This window comes from Rhinolophus hipposideros (assembly GCF_964194185.1).
Source record: "Rhinolophus hipposideros genome assembly, chromosome: 22".
Classification (NCBI taxonomy): Eukaryota; Metazoa; Chordata; class Mammalia; order Chiroptera; family Rhinolophidae; genus Rhinolophus; species Rhinolophus hipposideros.
This window is the reverse complement of record NC_138068.1, coordinates 21,083,435-21,103,201: the sequence shown is the minus strand read 5'-3', so window position 1 is coordinate 21,103,201 and position 19,767 is coordinate 21,083,435. Positions and strand designations below refer to the sequence as shown.

The window sequence follows — 19,767 nt, the reverse complement described above, 5'->3', positions numbered from 1 at the left end:
ACTTTAGTCTCATTCGTGACTTTTCCTTGCCTCTCACACCCCACAGCCAATCTGTTGGCAAGGGCTGCCAGTTCTGCTTTCCAAACAAAGCCTGCACTTGACCACTTCCCATTTCTTGTACCAGCCTCCTGCCTGCCTCTACCTTCTCCGCCCTCAGTCTATTCTATACACAATCAGAGGGAGCCTGTGAAACTCTTCAGTCAGATACTGACCCTCCTCTGCTCAGCCTCTCAGGTGGCTTTTCATCTCGCTCAGAGTAAAAGCCGAAGTCTTTCCTTGGCCTTCCATGCCGTCCTGTTAGGCTAGGCAGCCTTGCTAACCTCATCTGCCTCATTCTCCATCCCCCCCACTCCATACCAGCTGCACTGGCCTCCCCATTGTTCCTCAGACACACCAAGCGCCCCCACCTTTCCTTCTGCCTGGTATCCTCACTCCCAGATTTCCCCATAGGTTGCTCCCTAACTACCTCAGCTCTCACCTCACGTGTTGCCAGTCAGAAAGGTCCTTCCTAACCACCCTATCTAAAATGGTCCCCTCTTCTTGGCAAAACAAAGCCATGAGGAACGGGAGAGGCCACCTCCCTAGAGCAGCTGCTGTCCTGTAGTAACCCTACCCCATGCCCCACATTCAGACTCCCTCTCATGGGATCCTCATCCCCAACCTCGCATCTCCTCCTGCAGGCGAGAAGCCCTACAAATGTTCAGTGTGTGAGTCCGCATTCAACCGCAAGGACAAACTGAAGAGACACATGTTGATCCATGAGCCATTCAAGAAATACAAATGCCCCTTCTCGTGAGTAGAGACTGGCATGGAGGGGGTGCAGGTTTACCCAGTGGAGGGACAGAAAGACGTCAGGTGTGAGGGCTGAAGGCCCTCTCTCCTTTTATCCTGTCCTGGGCCCTGCCTGCCAGCTTCACTCCCTATCCTGCTGCTTTGCTCAGCCATTAGGGTGGACAAGGGGTCCTTAGGCCCAGAACTAGCAGAGGGGCCAGCAAGAGGGTCCTGAACTTGGTGAGCGCCCCCTGACCAGTGGCTTTGGGTTCCAGGACACACACAGGTTGCAGTAAGGAGTTCAACCGGCCGGATAAGCTGAAGGCTCATATCCTTTCCCATTCTGGTAAGTGGCTCGTGGACCTGCCAGGAGGGTCTGGTACAGTGTCAGTCTCCTGGGGCAGGCCCCCCAGACACATCCCATGAGGCTTATTATCCCATCTGGTACACTCCAGCCAACAGACTTTTGCTCATGTGAGCCATGAGCCAGGCCTGTAGGAGGGTCCTCGGGGTACACAGAGGTGAGTCAGACACAGTGCCCAGGCTGAGGGGAAGCGACCTTAAAGGAGATAACTGTAATTCAGAGAACTCTCAGTGTGATAGAGGTGTGGGTCAAGTGTGGTGGGAGATCAGATTCTTACTGGGTCCAATATAAGGCTGGGAAGGTTCCTTGGTAGCCTCGGCAGAGCAGCGCAGCTGGGATGGGGAGAAAGGGTCTACACACCACTCCTCAGTTCCCAGGGGCTCCACAAAGCTTCCCCAGAGAAGCTTGGCTGGCTTTCCACATACCATTTGGTCTAGAACAGGGTTTCTCTGCCTTGGCACTACTGATCTTTGGGCAGGATAATTTGTTGTCTTGGGGGACTGCCCTGTGCCCTGTAGGATGTTTAGTAGTATCCATGGTTTCCACCCATAAGATGTCAATGGCATCTCCCCACATTTATGACAACCAGAAATGTCTCCAAAGGACAAGCCAAAAGTCTCCTGGGGGGTAAAATTGACACTGGTTTACAGACAGGATATAGTGGATAAAGGAAGTTTGAAAACTGAGAGAGCAGATCAAGGGCTTAGGGACAGAGGGCCTAGGTTTGAGTCTCTGCACTGCCACTTTCTTGCTGGGTGGCCTCAGGCAAGTCACCACCCCTCCCTGAGCCAGGGAGGCTGAGGGGGCTGTGGCCCAGGTTGAGTGTGGGCTGGAGTTGACTTCATGCAGACGTGGAGGTACCAGTGATTCATTCAGTAAGTGACTATTAAGAACCTACCACGTGTCAGGCACTGGGGGTGCCATGGGGGAATCGGTCAGGCAGAACCTCATCCTGCCCTCTTGGGGAAGCTTGGCCTTTAGTGGTAGAGACCGAAAATGGACAGCAAACAAATAAGTACGTAGCAGCAAAGTATGCTAAGTGCAGAGAATGAAATAAACAGGGTGATGGGGCAGATAATGGAGGAGATAGATATCAGGGAGGGCCTACCAGAGGAGGTGACATGAAACTGAGTCCTGAAAAGAGCTAGGAAATGGCTTCAAGAGTGAGGACTTAGCAAGTGCAAAGCCTTGAGTCAGAAATAGACTGCGGTTTTTAAGACAAGGAAAACTAGGAGGGAGGCCTAGAGCTCAGAGAACAAAGCAGGGGGAGGGCGGGGATGGGGCTGAGAGGAGGAGGGGGTGGTCAGACCTCAAGGGGCTTTATGGGAAACTTGGGGATTCAGTGGAGAGTTTGGAGCAGAAAATATCATGATCTTTTGTGTGTTTTATGAAGACGTTACTAGCTTCCCCGTAGGGAATGATCTGAGGGGGCCGGGGTGAGACAGACAGACAAGAGAGGAGAGAGATGATGGTGACCTGGCAAAGTTAGCCAAGGTTTGGGGGCTGACCATACTATTCCAGGCGGAGGGAAACAGCAAGTACACAGCCCCAGAGGTGGGAGGCAGCTTGACTCATTTGAGGAGAGTGAGCGTGACTGGCAGAGTGGCTGGGCGAAGGTGGGAGATGAGACTGGAGGTAACAGCCCAGATCACATGGATGCTTGGAGGCAAGCGAGAAACTGGGTTTTATCTGAAGCGCAGGGGCACTGTCGCAGGGTCCAGGTGCCTCTCACCAACTTCCCTTCCCCACCAGGCATGAAGCTTCACAAGTGTGCCCTGTGCAGCAAGTCCTTCAGCCGCCGTGCCCACCTCGCCGAGCACCAGCGCGCCCACACGGGCAACTACAAGTTCCGCTGTGCTGGCTGTGCCAAGGGCTTTTCTCGTCACAAGTATCTCAAGGATCACCGCTGCCGCCTCGGCCCCCAAAAGGACAAGGACCTGCAAGGCCGGCGGCCCCCCCGGAGGAGAGCAGCTCCCCGCAGTGGCTCGAGTGGTGGACGCAAAGTGGTGACCCCCCTGCCTGACCCACTGGGGCTAGAGGAGCTGAAAGACGCAGGGGCTGGGCCAGTGCCCGAGGCCGTCCCAGGCAGGCCACCGTTCTCAGAGCCAGATGCCGTGCTGTCCATTGTAGTGGGTGGCACAGTGGGTGGTGAACCTGAGCTGGTAGTGCCTGGGCATGCCGAGGGACTGGGCTCCAACCTGGCACTGGCAGAGCTGCAGGCAGGGGCTGACGGTCCATGTGCCATGCTTGCTGTGCCCGTCTACATTCAGGCCTCGGAGTGATGGACACGTGGTGTTTGCTCCCAAGGCCCAGCCTGATGAGCGTCTTTGGGTCCAGGGCCTCTGGGGGCAGACTAGAGATCCTTCCCAATGGAAGGAGCTTCAGCAGAAATCCTTCTGGAATGTAATTTATAATCCCTGGCCCGTGACCACCTTGCCATGTCCCCTACTGGAAAGCCCTGTAGCATTCTGGGACCTGGGGCAGGGCTTACTGTGGCTTCTAGGCAGGGGCAATAGGAAGAGAGGTGGCTGAGCCTGAGCAGCCGAGGGTCTGGCTGGTCCAGGCTAGTGGTTGGGCCACCTAGGAGAGAAGACAGAATGGCCCTGCCCATCCCCTCCGGGCTGCCTTAAGGGTGGCCTGCAGTCAAACTGCTCTTCGGGCAGCCCAACATGGTCAGAGCCCTCATCTGCCGGACCTTTTCACAAATGGTTCCTCACAGCCTCCCCAGATGCCTCTGGGATGTAGGCACTTAGGAGGCACTCAAGTGTTCTGGTTAGAGTGCAGCTATCAGCCAGATCTAGCTTCAAATCCAAGCGCTGCCGGTCACTCGCTGTGGGACTTTGGGTAAGTCCTTTCACCTCTTTGAGCCCCATGTTCCTCATCTGTACAAGGAGGCTTATGACAGAACTACCTCATAGGGCTGTCATGGGGATCTGGTATGATGAAATATGCAAAGGGTTTGGCATAGCACTCCGCACTTGGAAAGTGCTCAATAAATGTTTTTATCAAAATGAGTATCCACGTGGCTTGGGCCCTGGCTTTGGCAGTTTCTTTCTTAGTCCCTAGGTGGCAGCATTTCCCTCTCCAAAGTGTGTGGGTACAGAGGGGTCAATGGCCCCTCACACAAGGCTGGGTTGCCCCATTAGCCATGGAGAGGTTTGGTGCTCCCAGAATAGTCATTTCAGAATATAACCCCTGGAAACACCCAGAGGGAGGGGTTTATATACCCAGAGGGATCCTGCTTTTGAAAATGCAGGATCCGGGCCTCACCCCGAACGCTTTGGAATAAGAAACAATGACCAGAGCCGGAGGTCCATCATGAATAGGCCTCTGGATGGCTGTAGAGTCCCCCATGTCCATCATTCCCTTCCCAAGCCCCAGATAGTCCAGGAGAAAGCAAACCAGGCTCATCGGGAGGTTGGGAGAGAGTGAAAAAGCCTTGACACCCTTGCTGGGGCCCAGGGCTGGAGCTCAGAGAAAGCCCCACTTCTCACATCCTCAAGAAGGCTACGATGCAGTGGGAGAGACAAATGAAGCAGGAGTGCACAGCTGAGGACATGAGGGCTGTAAGTGTACCCCGCTCTCAAAAAGGCCAGGGGAGGAGCTGGTGGGGACAGGAAGTCTCTTCAGAGGAAGTGACATTTGAGCTGGGCCTTGACACAGAGTATTTTGATGGATGGATAGTTAGGGGAAGTCATAGCGAGGGAGAACAAGGCATAAGCACGGACTGCGAGGTATGACAGTATAGGGCCTGCTGTATTCCAGGGCTGGTGAGTGGTCCAGGGTCACCAGAGATTGGAGGGGACTGGGTAGATCTGGCAACTGCTAATAAGTTCAAGCCTCCATTTGGACATATTACGACACTGTACTAAGCCTTTCATGTCACATCACCTCAGCCCCTTCAGGTGAGAATTGTTACTTGTTTTTACAAATGTGGAAACAGACACAGAGAGGCAAAATTCCTCGCCCAAGCTCACACAGCTAGTAAGTCACAGAGCTGGGGTTCAGGCTGGGCCAGCGACCTCCATGTGCTGTTAGCTACTTTGCTCTATTGAAGTATGGGTTGATGTTGGATCAGAGAGATCCTTGGATGTTGGGTTAAGGAATTTGGACGTTAGTCTCTACATAGTAGTTGAATCATAGGAGGCATTAAACATTTTTAAAAATTATGATATTAAAGGAAATGTTAAAAACCACATTTTCATCCTAATACAGCTATTTCAGTTATATTTCTGCCTCCTCCTGTCAGTGTACACATGCATGAACATTTACCAGTATTCATGAGGACTGACATTTACTAGGCCCTTATGCTGTGCCTGGCATGTCCTAAGCACTTTGAAGTAGGTGCTACATTTAATCCTATTTTGCAGCTGAAATGCGGCAACAGGCACAGAGAGGTTAAGCAGCCCCAAGTCATACATCAGTAAGCGACAGCCAGGCCACAGAACAAGGGACATAATCAAGATCAGGTCTAATGTTTAATAGATGCAGAGTTCAACCAAAGGGGAGGAGGCTGGAACTATATTGGTTTTCCCATAGCTAAACCCCTCCTAAGTTGGCAGATGGGGAGACTGAGGCGCAGAGAGGGGAAGCTCCTTGGTCAAGGGTCACTCAGAGTTGATGATAAAACTGCTCCAGGACCTCAGGGCTTACAGAGCCCTGAGATGCTGGACATGGTATAGTGTAAGAAGGTTTGTCCTGGGCATCCGGGATCCCACAGATAGTGGCATCAGGAAGAGCTGGGTTTGAATCCTTTCTCTGACCCCAGCTGTGTGACTGTGGCAAGTCACTTCGCCTCTCTGAATCTTTATGTCCTCGTATGTCAAATGGGGAAGAATAATAGTGCTTACCTGGGATGGGCGGTTGACTCAGTGGTTAGAGTGCAGTGCTCATAACACCAAGATCGCCAGATCGATTTCCACACGGGCCAGTGAGCTGCGCCCTCCCCAACTAGACAGAAAACAACAACTTAACTTGGAGCTGAGTTGCACCCCCCACAACTAGATGGAAAACAATGACTTGACGTGGAGCTGATGTGTCCTGGAAAGACACTCTGTTCCCCAATATATATATAAAAAAAGTAGTACCTATCTGAATTGATGTCACAATTCAGAGAGAATTCAGGTAAAGCAGAGCTCACAAATTGGCAGCCCATGGATTGAACCCAGCCTACAGACAGACATTGTTTAGCTTTCAAAATGTTTGAAACAAATGAGCCAACATTTAAAAATAATGCAATTAAAAACCTACTGCAACAATGAAAAATCAGACATATTCTCTGTGTCAGGAACAAGACAAGGATGCCTACTTTCATGACCCCAACATTATGTTGGAGGCCTCGCCAAAGCAATAAGGCAAGAAAAAGAAATAAATGATATAAAGATCAGAAAGGGTGAAATAATAGCAAGGGTGCTGAAATAATAGCAAGATCGATATATAACCATTTACTGTGTTCCCATATCAAGAAGCAATTAGAAATTTAATTAAAATTTGGAGATTTCACTTAAAAATCTGGATTTCTGACTTCTAAAATTAAAATTGGGGTATCTGATACAGTGGGGCAGCAGTCAGAGCTGGCTAGCCATTCCCTTTCTATGGGAACATGCATTTCAGATGGCCATAGTTCTCATGCTGTCTCCCTGACATTGCAGCTGAATGTTGGTTGCTACTTACTGTACTTGTGTTGATTTATCTTAGAGAAATAGTTCTAATTTCCTATGTCTCAAAAGTGGGGTAACAGGATAGCTAGAGAGGATCACATGATTTTTCATTTTCCTGGCCCACTTTACTCATCCATTTTATTTCTAGACTCTGTGGGTATGTGACCTGAGGAACCCTGTAAATCCTGCTTCCTTTTCTCCCTCCCCCTTCTAGTCTTCTGTCTGCCACTAAGCTAACTGCCTTAAGTTTCTCTATTGATAAATGTGGGGAGTTTAGTTGTGGCTAACTCTCCGGACTGTCTAGGTACCAAGCCCTGTGCTCTGTACCTTATGTACATGTCACTGAGTCCTCAAGACACTCCTTGGAAGAAAGCTCTCTTATGCTTAGTGTACAGATGGGGAAGCCAAGGCTCAGAGAGGTGTGGCCACCTGCCCAAGGACTCAGAGCCAGAATGTGTGGAACTGGGCTTCAAACCCAGGACTCCAATTTTGTGTCTTGTTTTAGGATCTCTGAAGCTCTCACCAGTTCTGATGAGCTGGGTTTTATTTGGAACCAAGGCTCCAACCTCTGTTCATCTCCTTGGCCACCATTAGCCTGTCCAGGCTACCAGGCTCGTGAATGGATGACTGTATCGGCTTCTTTTTAGTCTCCCTGCTTTCTCTCTTCCCCCACCATGATCCATTCTCTTGACAGCAGCCCAAGAAATATTTCTAGAGCCTGAATCAGATTAGGCCACTTTCCTGTTTAAAACCCTCTGGTGTATTTTGATCTCTCCCAGAATGAAATAGATTCAAAGCCATAGATTCAAGGCAATAGATTTCCAGGTTCAACATGATGCAGCCCTCATCTCCTACCACTCTTTTCTTCTCTCACTCCACTCCAACCACACCTGCCCTCTTGCTGCTCTTCCATCATATAAGCTAGTTCCTGTCTTAGGGCCTTTGCACTTGCTGTTCCCTCTGTCTAGAATGTTTTTCCTGTAGATTTTCATGTGGCTAGTTCTTTTCCTCTATTCACCTTTATCCAAAAGTCCCGCTGAGAGGCCTTCTCTGACCAATCTGTCTAAAATAGTTCCCACTCCACCCCATCACACTCTTGCTCCTTACCCTGCTTCATTTGTATTAATCATCCTTGACATTATATTAGACATTTCTATTTTGTCTGTTCCCTTAATTAGAACCAAAAGTCCGCAAGGTCAAAGACTTTTGTCTGTTTTGTTCTCTGTTATTTTTACAGTGCGTAGAACTGCCCAGGAATTGCTCGATCAATATTTGCTAAGTGAATGAGAAAACAGGGCCTATTCTACCCACCCCCTCCACGCATTCCATGGAGTTCACGAATCAATTTCCCCCAGTAAGAATCTGCCATGTAAACGGCTGAGAAACGGCTGACCCAAAGCCCTGGAAGTTAATACCTGATAGAACACTTTTCGTTTTTAAGAGGGAGCTGAGAATATCTGGGACAAGTGACAGAGGCAGTGGCTTGGAAGTCTCAGTTGACTGAGCAGGTATGCCCTATGGTCCAGGAGAACCAGTTGGACCAGTTTTGTGTCTCCTGGGAAGGGAGGCATGGAGGTGGCAACTGCAGCTGCTCAAAACCTTCAAGGCTGCCAGCAAGTGACCCCATGGATTCTCAAAGAGCTGTAGGGTGGTGGTCAGGGAGGTTAGCAGATTCCATCTCAGGGTTGTGGGTGACCCATCTTTCACCAAGGGTGGTTGGTGTGTGGTCAGGCACAGAACCCTGAAGCAGGAGGCAGAGGCCCAACTTAAGAGCCTTGGGCCCTTTATAGAATCAGAGAATAAACTGAGGCCCAGAAAAGGAGAGAGTCTTGTCCAGGTCTCATCATGGCAAGGATTAGGCCAAACCCAGTACTCCTGCTCCCCGATTCACTGCTACCTCAGTCCATTAATTTGTTATTTTACAAATATTTATTCAGCACCTACTACATGCTAGATATAGTTACGGCATTGATACTTTATGAACCAATGATCTGTGGAGATCCCCTGTGGGAGAAGCAGAAGATAAACAGCAACATAAATAAGCAAATTATATAATATGTTATATGAGTATTGTAGGAAAAAAATAGAGGAGAGCAGAGGTTTTGGGAGTGGGGTGTGGCTGAAGGTTGCAGAATTGTATGAGGTGGCCTAGAAAGCCTCACTGAGAAGGAAATATTTGACCCTCTAGAGCACAGTGCCTGTTGTGTGGCCTGCACATGCTCAGATGAATGGGTATGGGGTGGGCCCTGTAACCCCTCCATTAGCTCAAGTAAAGGGGCCCTTCCAGTGCATAATCTCCCCTTACTCCCCACTTACCCCTTGGAGGTTCTGCCGCTCTGTCCTGCCCCTATTGCTAACTTGGCCCTATTCCTCAGGGAGGTCATACCTGCTCCCAGGCCCATCACACTTCTTTTATTTATGGGTTAGTTTGTGTGTGTCTCTATCCATTTATTCATTTGGATGTAAGCAGTATAGCATATGGCCAAGCTGGTTGTCTTTACAGTAAGAACCTTAGCTCTGCCCTTACAAGCTGTAAGGGTAAGCTTTTCAACTTCTCTGTTTCTCCAATACCTACTGTATAAAATGGGGACAATAATAATGCCCACTTAATGCAGTTGTTTTGTGGGCTAACTGAGCAAAATGCTTAGCTCAGTGTCTTGCTTAGCATAAAGTGCTCAATAAATATTTTCTATTATTTGCTGGGGGTTTCAAATGCCAACCATACCACTTAATAATGGGGTGACCTTGGGCAAGTTCTTCAACCTCTAAGCTGTTTCCTGAACTGTAATCTGTGCATATCCCATAGGGCTGTAGTTGGATGATTAAGTGATATATTCTATGTAAACAATCTGACTCAGAGTGAAGGATCAACAGATATTAGTGATGCTTATTCCTGTTATTGTTACTGTTTATTTATTTTGTAAATATTTATTAGATGCATATTCTGTGCCAGGCCCTTTATCTATGTTCTCACTGAATCCTCAGAATGGCCTGGTGAGAAAGATAGTGTCTTTTTCACAGCTGCGGAAATTGAGGCAGGTGAAGCACCTTGCCACGTGACTGAATGGCAGTCTTGATTCTAATCTAGGTTTATGTGGTGAGCCCCAAAACATATTTTCTTTTCATTACTTCAACATGCTTCTTTTTAGATAAAATTAACATAACATAAAAGTCACCATTTTAGGGGCTGGCCCGGTGGCTCAGGCGGTTGGAGCTCTGTGCTCCTAACTCCGAAGGCTGCCGCTTCGATTCCCACATGGGCCAGTGGGCTCTCAACCACAAGGTTGCCGGTTCAACTCCTCGAGTCCCACAAGGGATGGTGGGCTCCGCCCCCTGCGACTAAGATTGAACACGGCACCTTGAGTTGAGCTGCCTCCCGGATGGCTCCGTTGGTTGGAGTGCCAGTTCGACTCCCGCAAGGGATGGTAGGCTGTGCCCCCTGCAACTAGAAAAACGGCAACTGGCCCTGGAGCTGAGCTGTGCCCTCCACAACTAAGACTGAAAGGACAACAACTTGACTTGGAAAAAAAGGCCTGGAAGTACACACTATTCCCCAATAAAGTCCTGTTCCCCTTCCCCAATAAAATCTTTAAATAAATAAATAAATAAAATATATTCTGAATAGTACCCCCCTGTAAGACATAGGATTTGCCTTATTTTCTTTCATTTCATGGGTTGTCTTTCACTTTCTTTTTACTATACTTTGGTACACAAAAGTTTTTAATTTTGATGAAGTCCAATGTATCTTTTTTTTTTCTTTTGTTGCTTGTGCTTTTGGTGTCATAGTTAAGGACCTGGTTGCCTAATTGAAGGTCACAAAGATTTACACTATGTTTCCCTCTAAATGTTTTATAGTTTTATGTCTTATAGTTAGGTCCTTGTTCCATTTGAGTTAGTTTTTGATACGATGTGAGGTAGGGATACAAATTCATTCTTTTATATTTGAATATCTAGTTATCCCAGCATCATTTGTTGAAAAGACTATTCTTTTTTCATTGAATGGTCTTGGCCCTCTTGTTGAAAATCAATTGATCATAGATGTATGAGTTTATTTCTTGACTCTTATTTCTATTCTCCATTGATCTATTTGTCTATCCTTATTCCAGTACCTCACTGTTTTGATTACTGTAGCTTTATAGCAAATTTTGAAATTGGGAAATGTGAGTCCTCCAATTTTGTTTTGGCTATTCAGGGCCCCTTGCAATTCTCTATGAATTTTAGAATCAGCTTGTCCATTTTCTGTAAAAAAGATAGCTCAGATTTTGATAGGGATTGTATTGAATCTGTAGATCAATTTGGAGAGTGTTGCCACCTTATCAATAATAATTCTAATCCATGAACATGGGATGTTTCTCCATTTATTTAGATCTTCTTTAATTTCTTTCTACAAAATATTATACTTTTCAGTGTACAAGAATTGCATTTCTTTGGTTAAATTTATTCTTAAGTGTTTCATTCTTTTTGATGTTATTGTAAATGGAATGGTTTTCTTAATATAATTTTCAGATTGTCTTTTACTAATGTATAAAAATACATTTTGAGTGTTGATCTTGTATCCTGTAACTTTGCTGAACTCATTTTTAGCTCTAATAGTATTTTTTGTGGATTCTTTTGGGTTTTCTATATAGAAGATCATGTCATCTGCAAATAGAAATAGGTTTGCTTGTTCTTTTTCAATCTGGATGCCTTTTGTTTCTTTTTCTTGCCTAATTGCCCAGGTTAGAACCTCCAGAATAGAAGTGGTGGGAGTAGACATCCTGGTCTTGTTTCTGCTCTTCAAGGGAAAACTTTCAGTCTTTCACGATTAAGTATCATGTTAGCTGAGGGTTTTTCATAGGCGGTCTTTATCAGATTAAGCAGCTCTAGTCCTAGTTTGTTGAGCGTTTTTATCAGGAAAGGGTGTTATATGTATTCTACTTGGTTTTTACAGCTAACAATCAGCAAAATCCTCTGTATTTGATGTGGTGTCAAGTTTCGTAATTTTTTATTATTCATAATTTAAAACCTATTATTCATAATAGGTTTTATTAATTCAGCTTGTCTTGACGTATTTTTAAAGAAGTTTACGAATATGGCTGAGTGTCCTTAACCATGTGACCTCCGGCAATTCCTACTTCTGTGGGCCTCAGTTTCCTCAACTGTAAAATAGAGATGGTATAGTAATGCTTATTTCATGGCGCTTTGGTGGATGGAGGGAGACAAGATAGGATTTTGTATGCAAATGTACTTTGCAAACCAAAACTGTCTTCTTCTGTTGCTGTTTTTACCAAAGAAATTTTTTAAATTGTGATACAATATGTATTTATTAAAGCACAGAAGTTATGTAAAGGGCAATTATCTTAAGTATAAAGACAGATATATTTGTATATACACATGTGAACACAACTGGATCTTGATGTACATCCTGTCCAGCACTCCATGGAAGTCATTGTGCCTGGGCTATGCCACCCTCGGAGGTAACCACTATTCTGACTCCTATCACCATAGATTTGTTTTCTCTTGTTTTGAATTCTGTATAAATGGAATTGTACAGACTTCTGTGTCTGATTTCTTTCACTCAGCATAATATCTGTGAGTCATCCAAGTTGTTGCATGTAATGGTATGTCATTCTTTTCACACACTTTTTAATGAGCTAATAATACCAGTCAGTCACAGTTTGAAGAGTCTGCTCATTTGCCCAAGAGACCAGAAAAATTGAAGGCCAGGAAAACCCAGGGCTCTCCAGTATGGAGATTCCCTCTGAGAATCCTCTACCGAGGCAGCTGGATCCAGGATGGCAGCTACCTTGCCGAGATGTTACCATTTCCAATCCAACACTCTTGGCAGACATTACAAATCGATTTAGCACATTTTTACAAGGAGTCCTTATGTAGCCTGAAAATGCTTCTCAACCCAGCAATCTGAGTGGTCCACAGTGATCATTTGGGGTTGGTACTCAAGTGAAATCTGAGTGTTCTGTGGTCATATCCCCAAGATGTTTTTCTGGGCTCCCAAAGTTATGACATGAGGGGTTCTACTATTTTCCAAGTTTACTCCACAGCAATATAAGTCTGGTGGTGGTGAGGCCTACAGTGTCTGCCTATTCATATTTTCTTTGGGTCATGGCTCAAGCCCAGCAAGTGCTTTGTACCTGTATGCTTGGTTGCGGCATGACTTAGGTAACAGGGAAGGAGGCATTTTGCTTAGATGTGGAGGGGTTGTTGTACCCATAGGTGGCTTGAGTGAAGTCTCTTTGTTTTTATTTTTTATTTTGATAAAAATATTGCCATGTTTCAATTACAAAACAAACATAAGTGTGACATATAGTTCACAATTTATGCTGCTGTGAATTCTTGACAGTTTTAGTTTGTCTCTCACATTTGAAAATTTTCTCCCAACCTGGAAAGCTGGGTGAAAGACAAACTCTTCCATCCTCTGAGAATGGTTGATTACCTGTATATGCAGGCTGGGATCGTGGTACATTACAACAAGAACAACAACATCTAAGACATGTTTTTATTTACATATAGATCATACTCTGTGGAGGAGATAACACTCATATGTGAAATGATAGAGAAAAAGTTCAGGTAAGCTGTTATTTATTTGAAACTGTTCCCAAACAATTGCACATATTTAAAAGGTTCAGGAAGGAATAAAAAAGGCCTTTGAGAAGTCATATTTTTCTTTATTGGCAATTGGAAGTAGCAAATTAGAATAGTGGGCTTGGGGGAGGTATTGGCTTCTAGATTCAGCCTCACTGCTAATGAATGGAAAAATGATTCTTGACAGCGAAGGAAAAGGGAAAACAATGAAATGTAGCCCCACAACCAGCTGGGCCTTGTAATGCAGGGGGGAAAATCCTCAATACTTTTGTTACTTTTGAAAGTTCTGGCTCTCCTCTTGTTTAAATTATTATTGGGCGTAATAATGACCCACAATATCTAGAAATTAATACACATTGTTGAGCACCTACTGTGCTAGGCCTATGCTGAGTAAGCACTTTACATTCCCTATCTTACTTAAGCTTGGAGGTTGTCCTGTTATCATCATTTCCTGTTTACAGTTTTGGAAAGGGAGGCACACAGATTAGGGGAAGTAACTTGCCCAAGTAAGTATTCAAGGTAGGTTTTGAACCTTTGCAGACTAACTCCAGTCCCAGGGCTGTTAGCCACTAGTAGGTTTCGAAGAACCTGTTAGGTAACTAAAAAGTAGAAAGGCATTCCAGGTAGAGGGAACAGCATATGCAAAGATAGGGCTAGTAAATTAAGCCAGTCACTCAATTTCTTAGTCTTAGTTATTCACTTACAAAATAGGAACAGTATTATCTGTCATAGGTTTGTGAGAATTAAATGTGATAATGCATATAAAGCACTTTGCACGATGCACGGATTACAGAATGTGCATAATGTTAACTACTGTTTTGTAAAATATTGTTATTTCTGTCATTCCTCTGTAGAGCGGGTTCCCAAGGAAACTACATTTCCCAGCATGCCACCTCGCCCTTTGACCCTAGATAAACCAAAAATACGCGCCGCTGAGCGACTCAAGCCGGAAAACTATAGCCTCCCGGCATGCCGCGCGCCTCTCTCCATTAGATTTAAGGCACAGTCAGCGCATTGCCCACCGGGAGTTGCAGTCAGTGGCTCGTTGCCCTGACGCCGGCCAGGCCGGGCGTGGGGGCCTGTGGGAGGTGGCGCGGCCAGGCCCGTCTGTGGGGCGGAGGCGGCGGAGAGGCCTGCGGTTCAGGGAGCGGCTGGGCCGGGAGCGGGCGCCGGAGCCGAGCCTAGCCGGAGCGGGCGGCGTAGGCCGGCACGGCGAGCAGCCACCATGTCGGTGTTCGGGAAACTGTTCGGGGCTGGAGGGGGTAAGTCTGGCAAGGGCGGCCCGACCCCCCAGGAGGCCATCCAGCGGCTGCGGGACACTGAGGAGATGCTAAGTAAGAAGCAAGAATTCCTGGAGAAGAAGATCGAGCAGGAGCTGACGGCCGCCAAGAAGCACGGCACCAAAAACAAGCGCGGTGAGTCGGCCCGGCCCTCAGGTTCCCCTCAGCTCCCCGGGCCCGGACTCCACCTTGGTCAGCCTCGCCCCGGGGTGTGCTCGGTTGTCGGCAATCTTCCCGGTCAGATCCCCTTCCGTGCCTTTTTGGGTTGGGGGCTGTCCCCGTCTGACTGCCTTCAGCGTCTCCCCGGCCTGCAGACTCTCATTCCAAGCCCCCTCCCCTCCTCACCCTGCCGGGCCCCTGCACACCCCGTTTTCACAACACCGGCCTCTGCCCTTACTCTGTGCCTTCCTCCTCCGTCCTTTCCTCCTCCCGAGGACCTGCCGTCACTCACCTTCCCAGATCCCGCCGCCGCCTCCGTCTGGACTCATTTCTGCCCCCCCCCTTGTGCGCTTCCTGGGCTCTCCCCTCCCCCGCCCTCCCCTGCCCTCCCCTCGCCTCGCCCTCCCCTGCCCTCCCCTCGCCTCCCCTCCCCTCGCCCTCTGTGGAGCCCAGGACCTGCCCCTGGCTCCCCCCTCCCCCCCCCCACACACACCCCGACTCAGAATCCCCGTGAGAAGCCTCCTTGATGGAGAGGAAATGGGACTGGGGGACAGGAGACCCCCTGGTCCCAGCTAAGTGAACTTGAGCAAGTTCCTTTTTCTCTGGAGGCCTCCTTGTCCCCATGGAGCCAGCCAGGGTTCGGCCTCCATGAGGCCTAAAGTGCCTGCCAGCGCTATGATTCACTTCTTGTGGCTTCATGGCCAGGTCTTATCAGAGTTTCACAGTCCAAGCCTTCACCGGGTGACTCACCGCTTCCCCATCCCTGTGGACCAAAAACGAGGGTTTCCGGCCGCCATGGGCCCAGCCTCCCCTAGTCCCCGCTGCCGGGGTTCAGGACAGGGATGTGGGACCTTGAGGCACCTGACTTGTTGTGTGACTTTCTGGGTAAGGGCTTGATAGTCTCCTCAAGTGAGGCGAATGCATGTGGAAATGCTGTCATAACTGTAAAGCAATGTAGACAAAGAGAGTCTTCTTGTTATGATGGCAACATGAGAAGGAACCACAGAGTGACAACCCTCCCTCTTGAGACGGGGCAGAGGTGAGGGGCTTAGGAGCTATACAAACAAGTACGCAACGCAGAAGTCTGGTAGTTGCCAGCCACGTGACCTTGATCTAGTTAATGTACCTCTGAAAGGAAAATCATGGATGTACAGTGCCCAGCATGTACCAGGGGCTGAGTAGATATTGTCTTCGTTCTAACAGAATAACGAAATAGCTCCTCCTGAGGTTGCCCCTCGGTTGAGAGGCAATGAAACCTCTGGAAAGTCTTTTTTTGTATTTACCGAACGCACTGTATTTACAGGGTGAACAAAACACAGCTTCCACCCTAATGAGGGAGAAGACAGACAGCAAAATAAATGAAGAAAATATTGTCTAGTTGTGATGTGCTAAAAACAAACCTGATGGGAAGTGATGGGGCACCACTTTATGGATAGAGTGGTCGGGGAAGTACTCTTTGAACAGGAAAAATTGGAACTGAACCTTGAAAAGTAACCAGCTCCGTAAAAATCTAGGGGAGGGGCCTTCCAGACAGGGAGAGTGGCATAGGAAAAGGCCTAGAGGTTGGCCTTTTTTAAGAAACAGAAGATCTCTGTTTCTGAAATACAGTGGCTGAAGTGTGGTATGAAATAAAGAGGTGGGAGTGGACCTCAAACTTCCTGGTAGAGAGTTTGGATTGTATTCCAACTGGATGGAAAGCTGTAGGAGGGTGTTAAGCAGGAGCATGTCTCAGTCATTGATATAGTTTTAAAAACATCATCTGGCAGCTCTTTGGAAAGTAGACCAGTGGGGCGGGGCTGGGGGCGGGGTAAGGGTTGAAGCAGAGGGACCAGTGAGGAGCCAGTTGCAATTATCTGTGGTCTGGACTCCAGTTGTAGCTCTGGAGATGGACAGCAGGATGAGATTTTGCTGTGTCTAGCTTTTTTCTTTGACGACTCTCTGTCAGGATCCTCTGTTGGTCGTGGTAATTAGTCATTGTTTTACCGGTCTGCATTTGGGAATGCTTTGCCCATTGCTGGGTGGTGGAGGAGGCCGTCAGTTTACTTCATCTTTCATCTGAGGGCAATTCTCCGGTGGTCTTTTGGTCTGGAGCTAGTTTAGTTTCTGCAGTTTTAGAGGTGATTGAATTGGCTTTCCAGAGGCTTGGAGAGGCTGCCAGCACAATATGGAGGACCAACCTCAGTTAGTTGTAATAACTTTGCTGAAAGCAGTCTGTTTCTTGAGTTGGCCTGAGAGGGCAGGAGCTACGGCCCTTATTTTTAACGGCCTCTGGGGGAAAGGCCTTACTTGCTTACGGGGATAGTACTGTGAGGTGTTAACATCACCACGTAACACTCGGTTAGTCACTTACTGACTTGATACTGTGCTGGGGCCCAGACGATCAGAGATGGAAATACACTGTGCCTGCCTTCCAGGGACTCAACATTGGAAGTGTGTCGTTTTGGGGTTTTTTGAGAGAGAGAGAGACAGTGAGAGAGAGGGAGAATTTCTGTATGTGTGTGGCGGGGAGAGAGAGGGAGGGAGGGAGGGAAGGAAGGAAGGAAGGAAACATACCAGTCAGTGCTGAAACATGAGTGTATATTTGGGGCTTAGGCTAAAGAGGAGGTTCCTGTCTGGAGGGGAAAAGAAGCCTCACCGAGGAGGATGAGATGTAGGTGGGTCAGCAAGGAGTTTGGGGAGCTGTGAGACTGGTAGGACAGCAGGTAGATACCACGGGAGTGGCCTGTACCTTTAGACCTTAACCTGGAGGTAGTGAGGAACCACTGGATGTCTTTAAGCAGAAGAGACATAGCAGCTTGGAGTTTTGAAAGAACTCTCCAGCAGCAGCATAAGAGGAAGGAGTGTAGACTGACCAGGAAGGGGTTGGAGGCAGGGATCGGGTAAAGGACAAGGGTAGAATCTCATCAACTTGGATTTGAGCCATAGCTTTGTCACTAGCTGTGTGGACGCCTTAGGCAGGTTATTCCGCACCTCAGATTCCTCCTCTGTAAGTAAGGGTGCTAGTACCTGCCTTATGAGAGTAAATTATGTTACGCGTACAAAGCTTTCAGTGCACTGCCTGCCATCTGTAACTGATCAATAAATGCTTGCCAATATCATTATTACAAGACTTGTCCTTATTCAGGTGGGAACAAAGGGCCTGCAGTAGAAGAGTGGAAAACTAGATGAGAAGTACTACATGTCAGACTTTTCTGAAGGAGAATCGGCAGAGGCTTGGTGGTTGATTGGAACTGTGGGCAGAACCCAGGGACGGAGGAGTTGAGGATGATTCCCAAGTTTACGGCTTGGACGTGGGTAGAGGGTGATGCCATTAACCAGATGGGGAACAGAGGAGGAGCAATACTTCATCATGATACGTAGTTCTTTGAAGTTTGTAAAACTCCTCTTTCCACGAGTCTCAGCCGTCATTGAGATGAGCTCCATGGGGCAGGATGGGATTATCGCGTTCAGTATTGTGTCCCCAGCACCTGGCACAGTGCCTGGCCTGTGCCCAGTGCTCAGTACATGTTTATTAAATGAATGAAAACAGTCTTGTGAGTGTGTTCTGTTTTTCCCATTGGACAGAGAGGAAAATGAGGCTGGAGAGAGGATGTAACTCGACTCAGAGACCAGTTCTTCTGGTGGCTGTGGGCCTCTTGTGTTCTCTTGACTCCCATGATGGCTGAAGGTATCACCATGACCTTCATCATCGCTCAGCTCATTAAACACCCACTGTGCAAGGTGTGGTGCTGAGTGGGAGAAAAAGAAGTGAGACAGGACTAGGCCCTGTCCTGTGGAGTATATAGCCAAATGGGTTCCTGTCTTTGTGGTATACACATTGGAAAAGATGATAAATTTTCCTTTGAAACAAACCTCTGAAGCTCAAGTAGATTATTTGCAGTGTGCAGGTGTGTTCCGGGCAGTGGTTTCAATTAGGTGCCTAGAGCAAAAGTTGGATTGCATTTTTTCCAAATTCCTTTTCCTTTCCTTTCATCATGCATTCATTCTTAAGCATGTGGCAGGCTCTTAAACTGTGTCCCAGGCCCCACGCTTAGTGCTGGGAACAAAGAGACACCAGACACGATCCCTGCCATCCAAGAGACGTAAATATCATTCCTTTCCTTTTCTGTAAAGTGGAAATAATATTTATCTCACATGATTAGGAAGAGGATTAGCTAAGGTAGTATATGAAAGGGTGTGGCACATTGTGGATACTGAGCAAGTGTACTTTTCTTTCTTTTTCTAATAAAGTTATTGTTGATCAGACTTATTTGGTTTCATTGTCAAAATGGAAAAGTTCTTTCACTGAGAACTGCATGGAAACGAGGATTCAGCCTAGGTGAAATGACAGATATCACCCAAACTTAATTAGGTCTTCTTTGGTACCTTTCTAAACAGTGTCCTGTTGGTTTTCTGTCTAAGAAAGATGAGAAGGTATCACAGAGTCTTTTCTTCTTAAGGCATTGTAACTAGTTATAAAATGCCTACCCTAGCTGGTTCAGATTTCCTTTTTTCCATTTTAATAAAGACGAAAACAATTTGTAGAAAGGCTCATATTTTAGTCTAACAAGAGAATTGTATGAGATTGGGAAATGGAGACTGAGTATCTCAAACACCCTATCTTGGTACATTTCTTTTGGATTTATGGATGTAAATCAGTTCATTTACAGGTTAATTTAGGTTTAGCTAGAAATGTCTGATGGATGCAGAGAGGCCAGTAGCTCACAGGAAATATGTCTTCATTAAGTCTTGCTCATTGCTGGAGCCAGGGTGGCTCTCATGTTTAATAAAATTGCTCTAAAACATTAGCATGTGGGAAGACATCTTAATAAGTTAAATTGATAGTGCCCGTGGCCTTTTGCTTCTCTGCAATCAAGGTATCAGGTTGAAAGTCACAGCGTGTTAATGGTGTATGTGCCATCAGGATCTCCTGTGCCAGAGGGCCTGGGAGGGGAAGCCTGAGACCCACGCA

The 19,767-nt window shown here is 47.1% G+C and overlaps 2 protein-coding genes across 3 annotated transcripts in view; both read left to right on the top strand.

The window, feature by feature from the left end:
* The window catches only part of ZNF341 (zinc finger protein 341), a gene marked incomplete at its 5' end in the record, with an annotated part of 36,660 nt that extends 32,499 nt beyond the window's left edge, over positions 1 to 4,161 (top strand). For both annotated transcript variants that reach the window (XM_081033892.1, XM_081033891.1), the window contains 3 exons: positions 681 to 792; positions 1,047 to 1,117; positions 2,888 to 4,161. In XM_081033892.1, the coding sequence (XP_080890018.1) occupies positions 681 to 792; positions 1,047 to 1,117; positions 2,888 to 3,417 (713 nt within the window). In that variant the 3' untranslated portion in view covers positions 3,418 to 4,161. The remainder of the gene's footprint in view (positions 1 to 680; positions 793 to 1,046; positions 1,118 to 2,887) is intronic.
* Positions 4,162 to 14,456: 10,295 nt separating this feature from the next.
* The window catches only part of CHMP4B (charged multivesicular body protein 4B), a 41,961-nt gene continuing 36,650 nt past the window's right edge, over positions 14,457 to 19,767 (top strand). Inside the window, exon 1 of the mRNA XM_081033890.1 lies at positions 14,457 to 14,792. Within this exon, the coding sequence (XP_080890016.1) occupies positions 14,603 to 14,792 (190 nt within the window). The 5' untranslated portion in view covers positions 14,457 to 14,602. The remainder of the gene's footprint in view (positions 14,793 to 19,767) is intronic.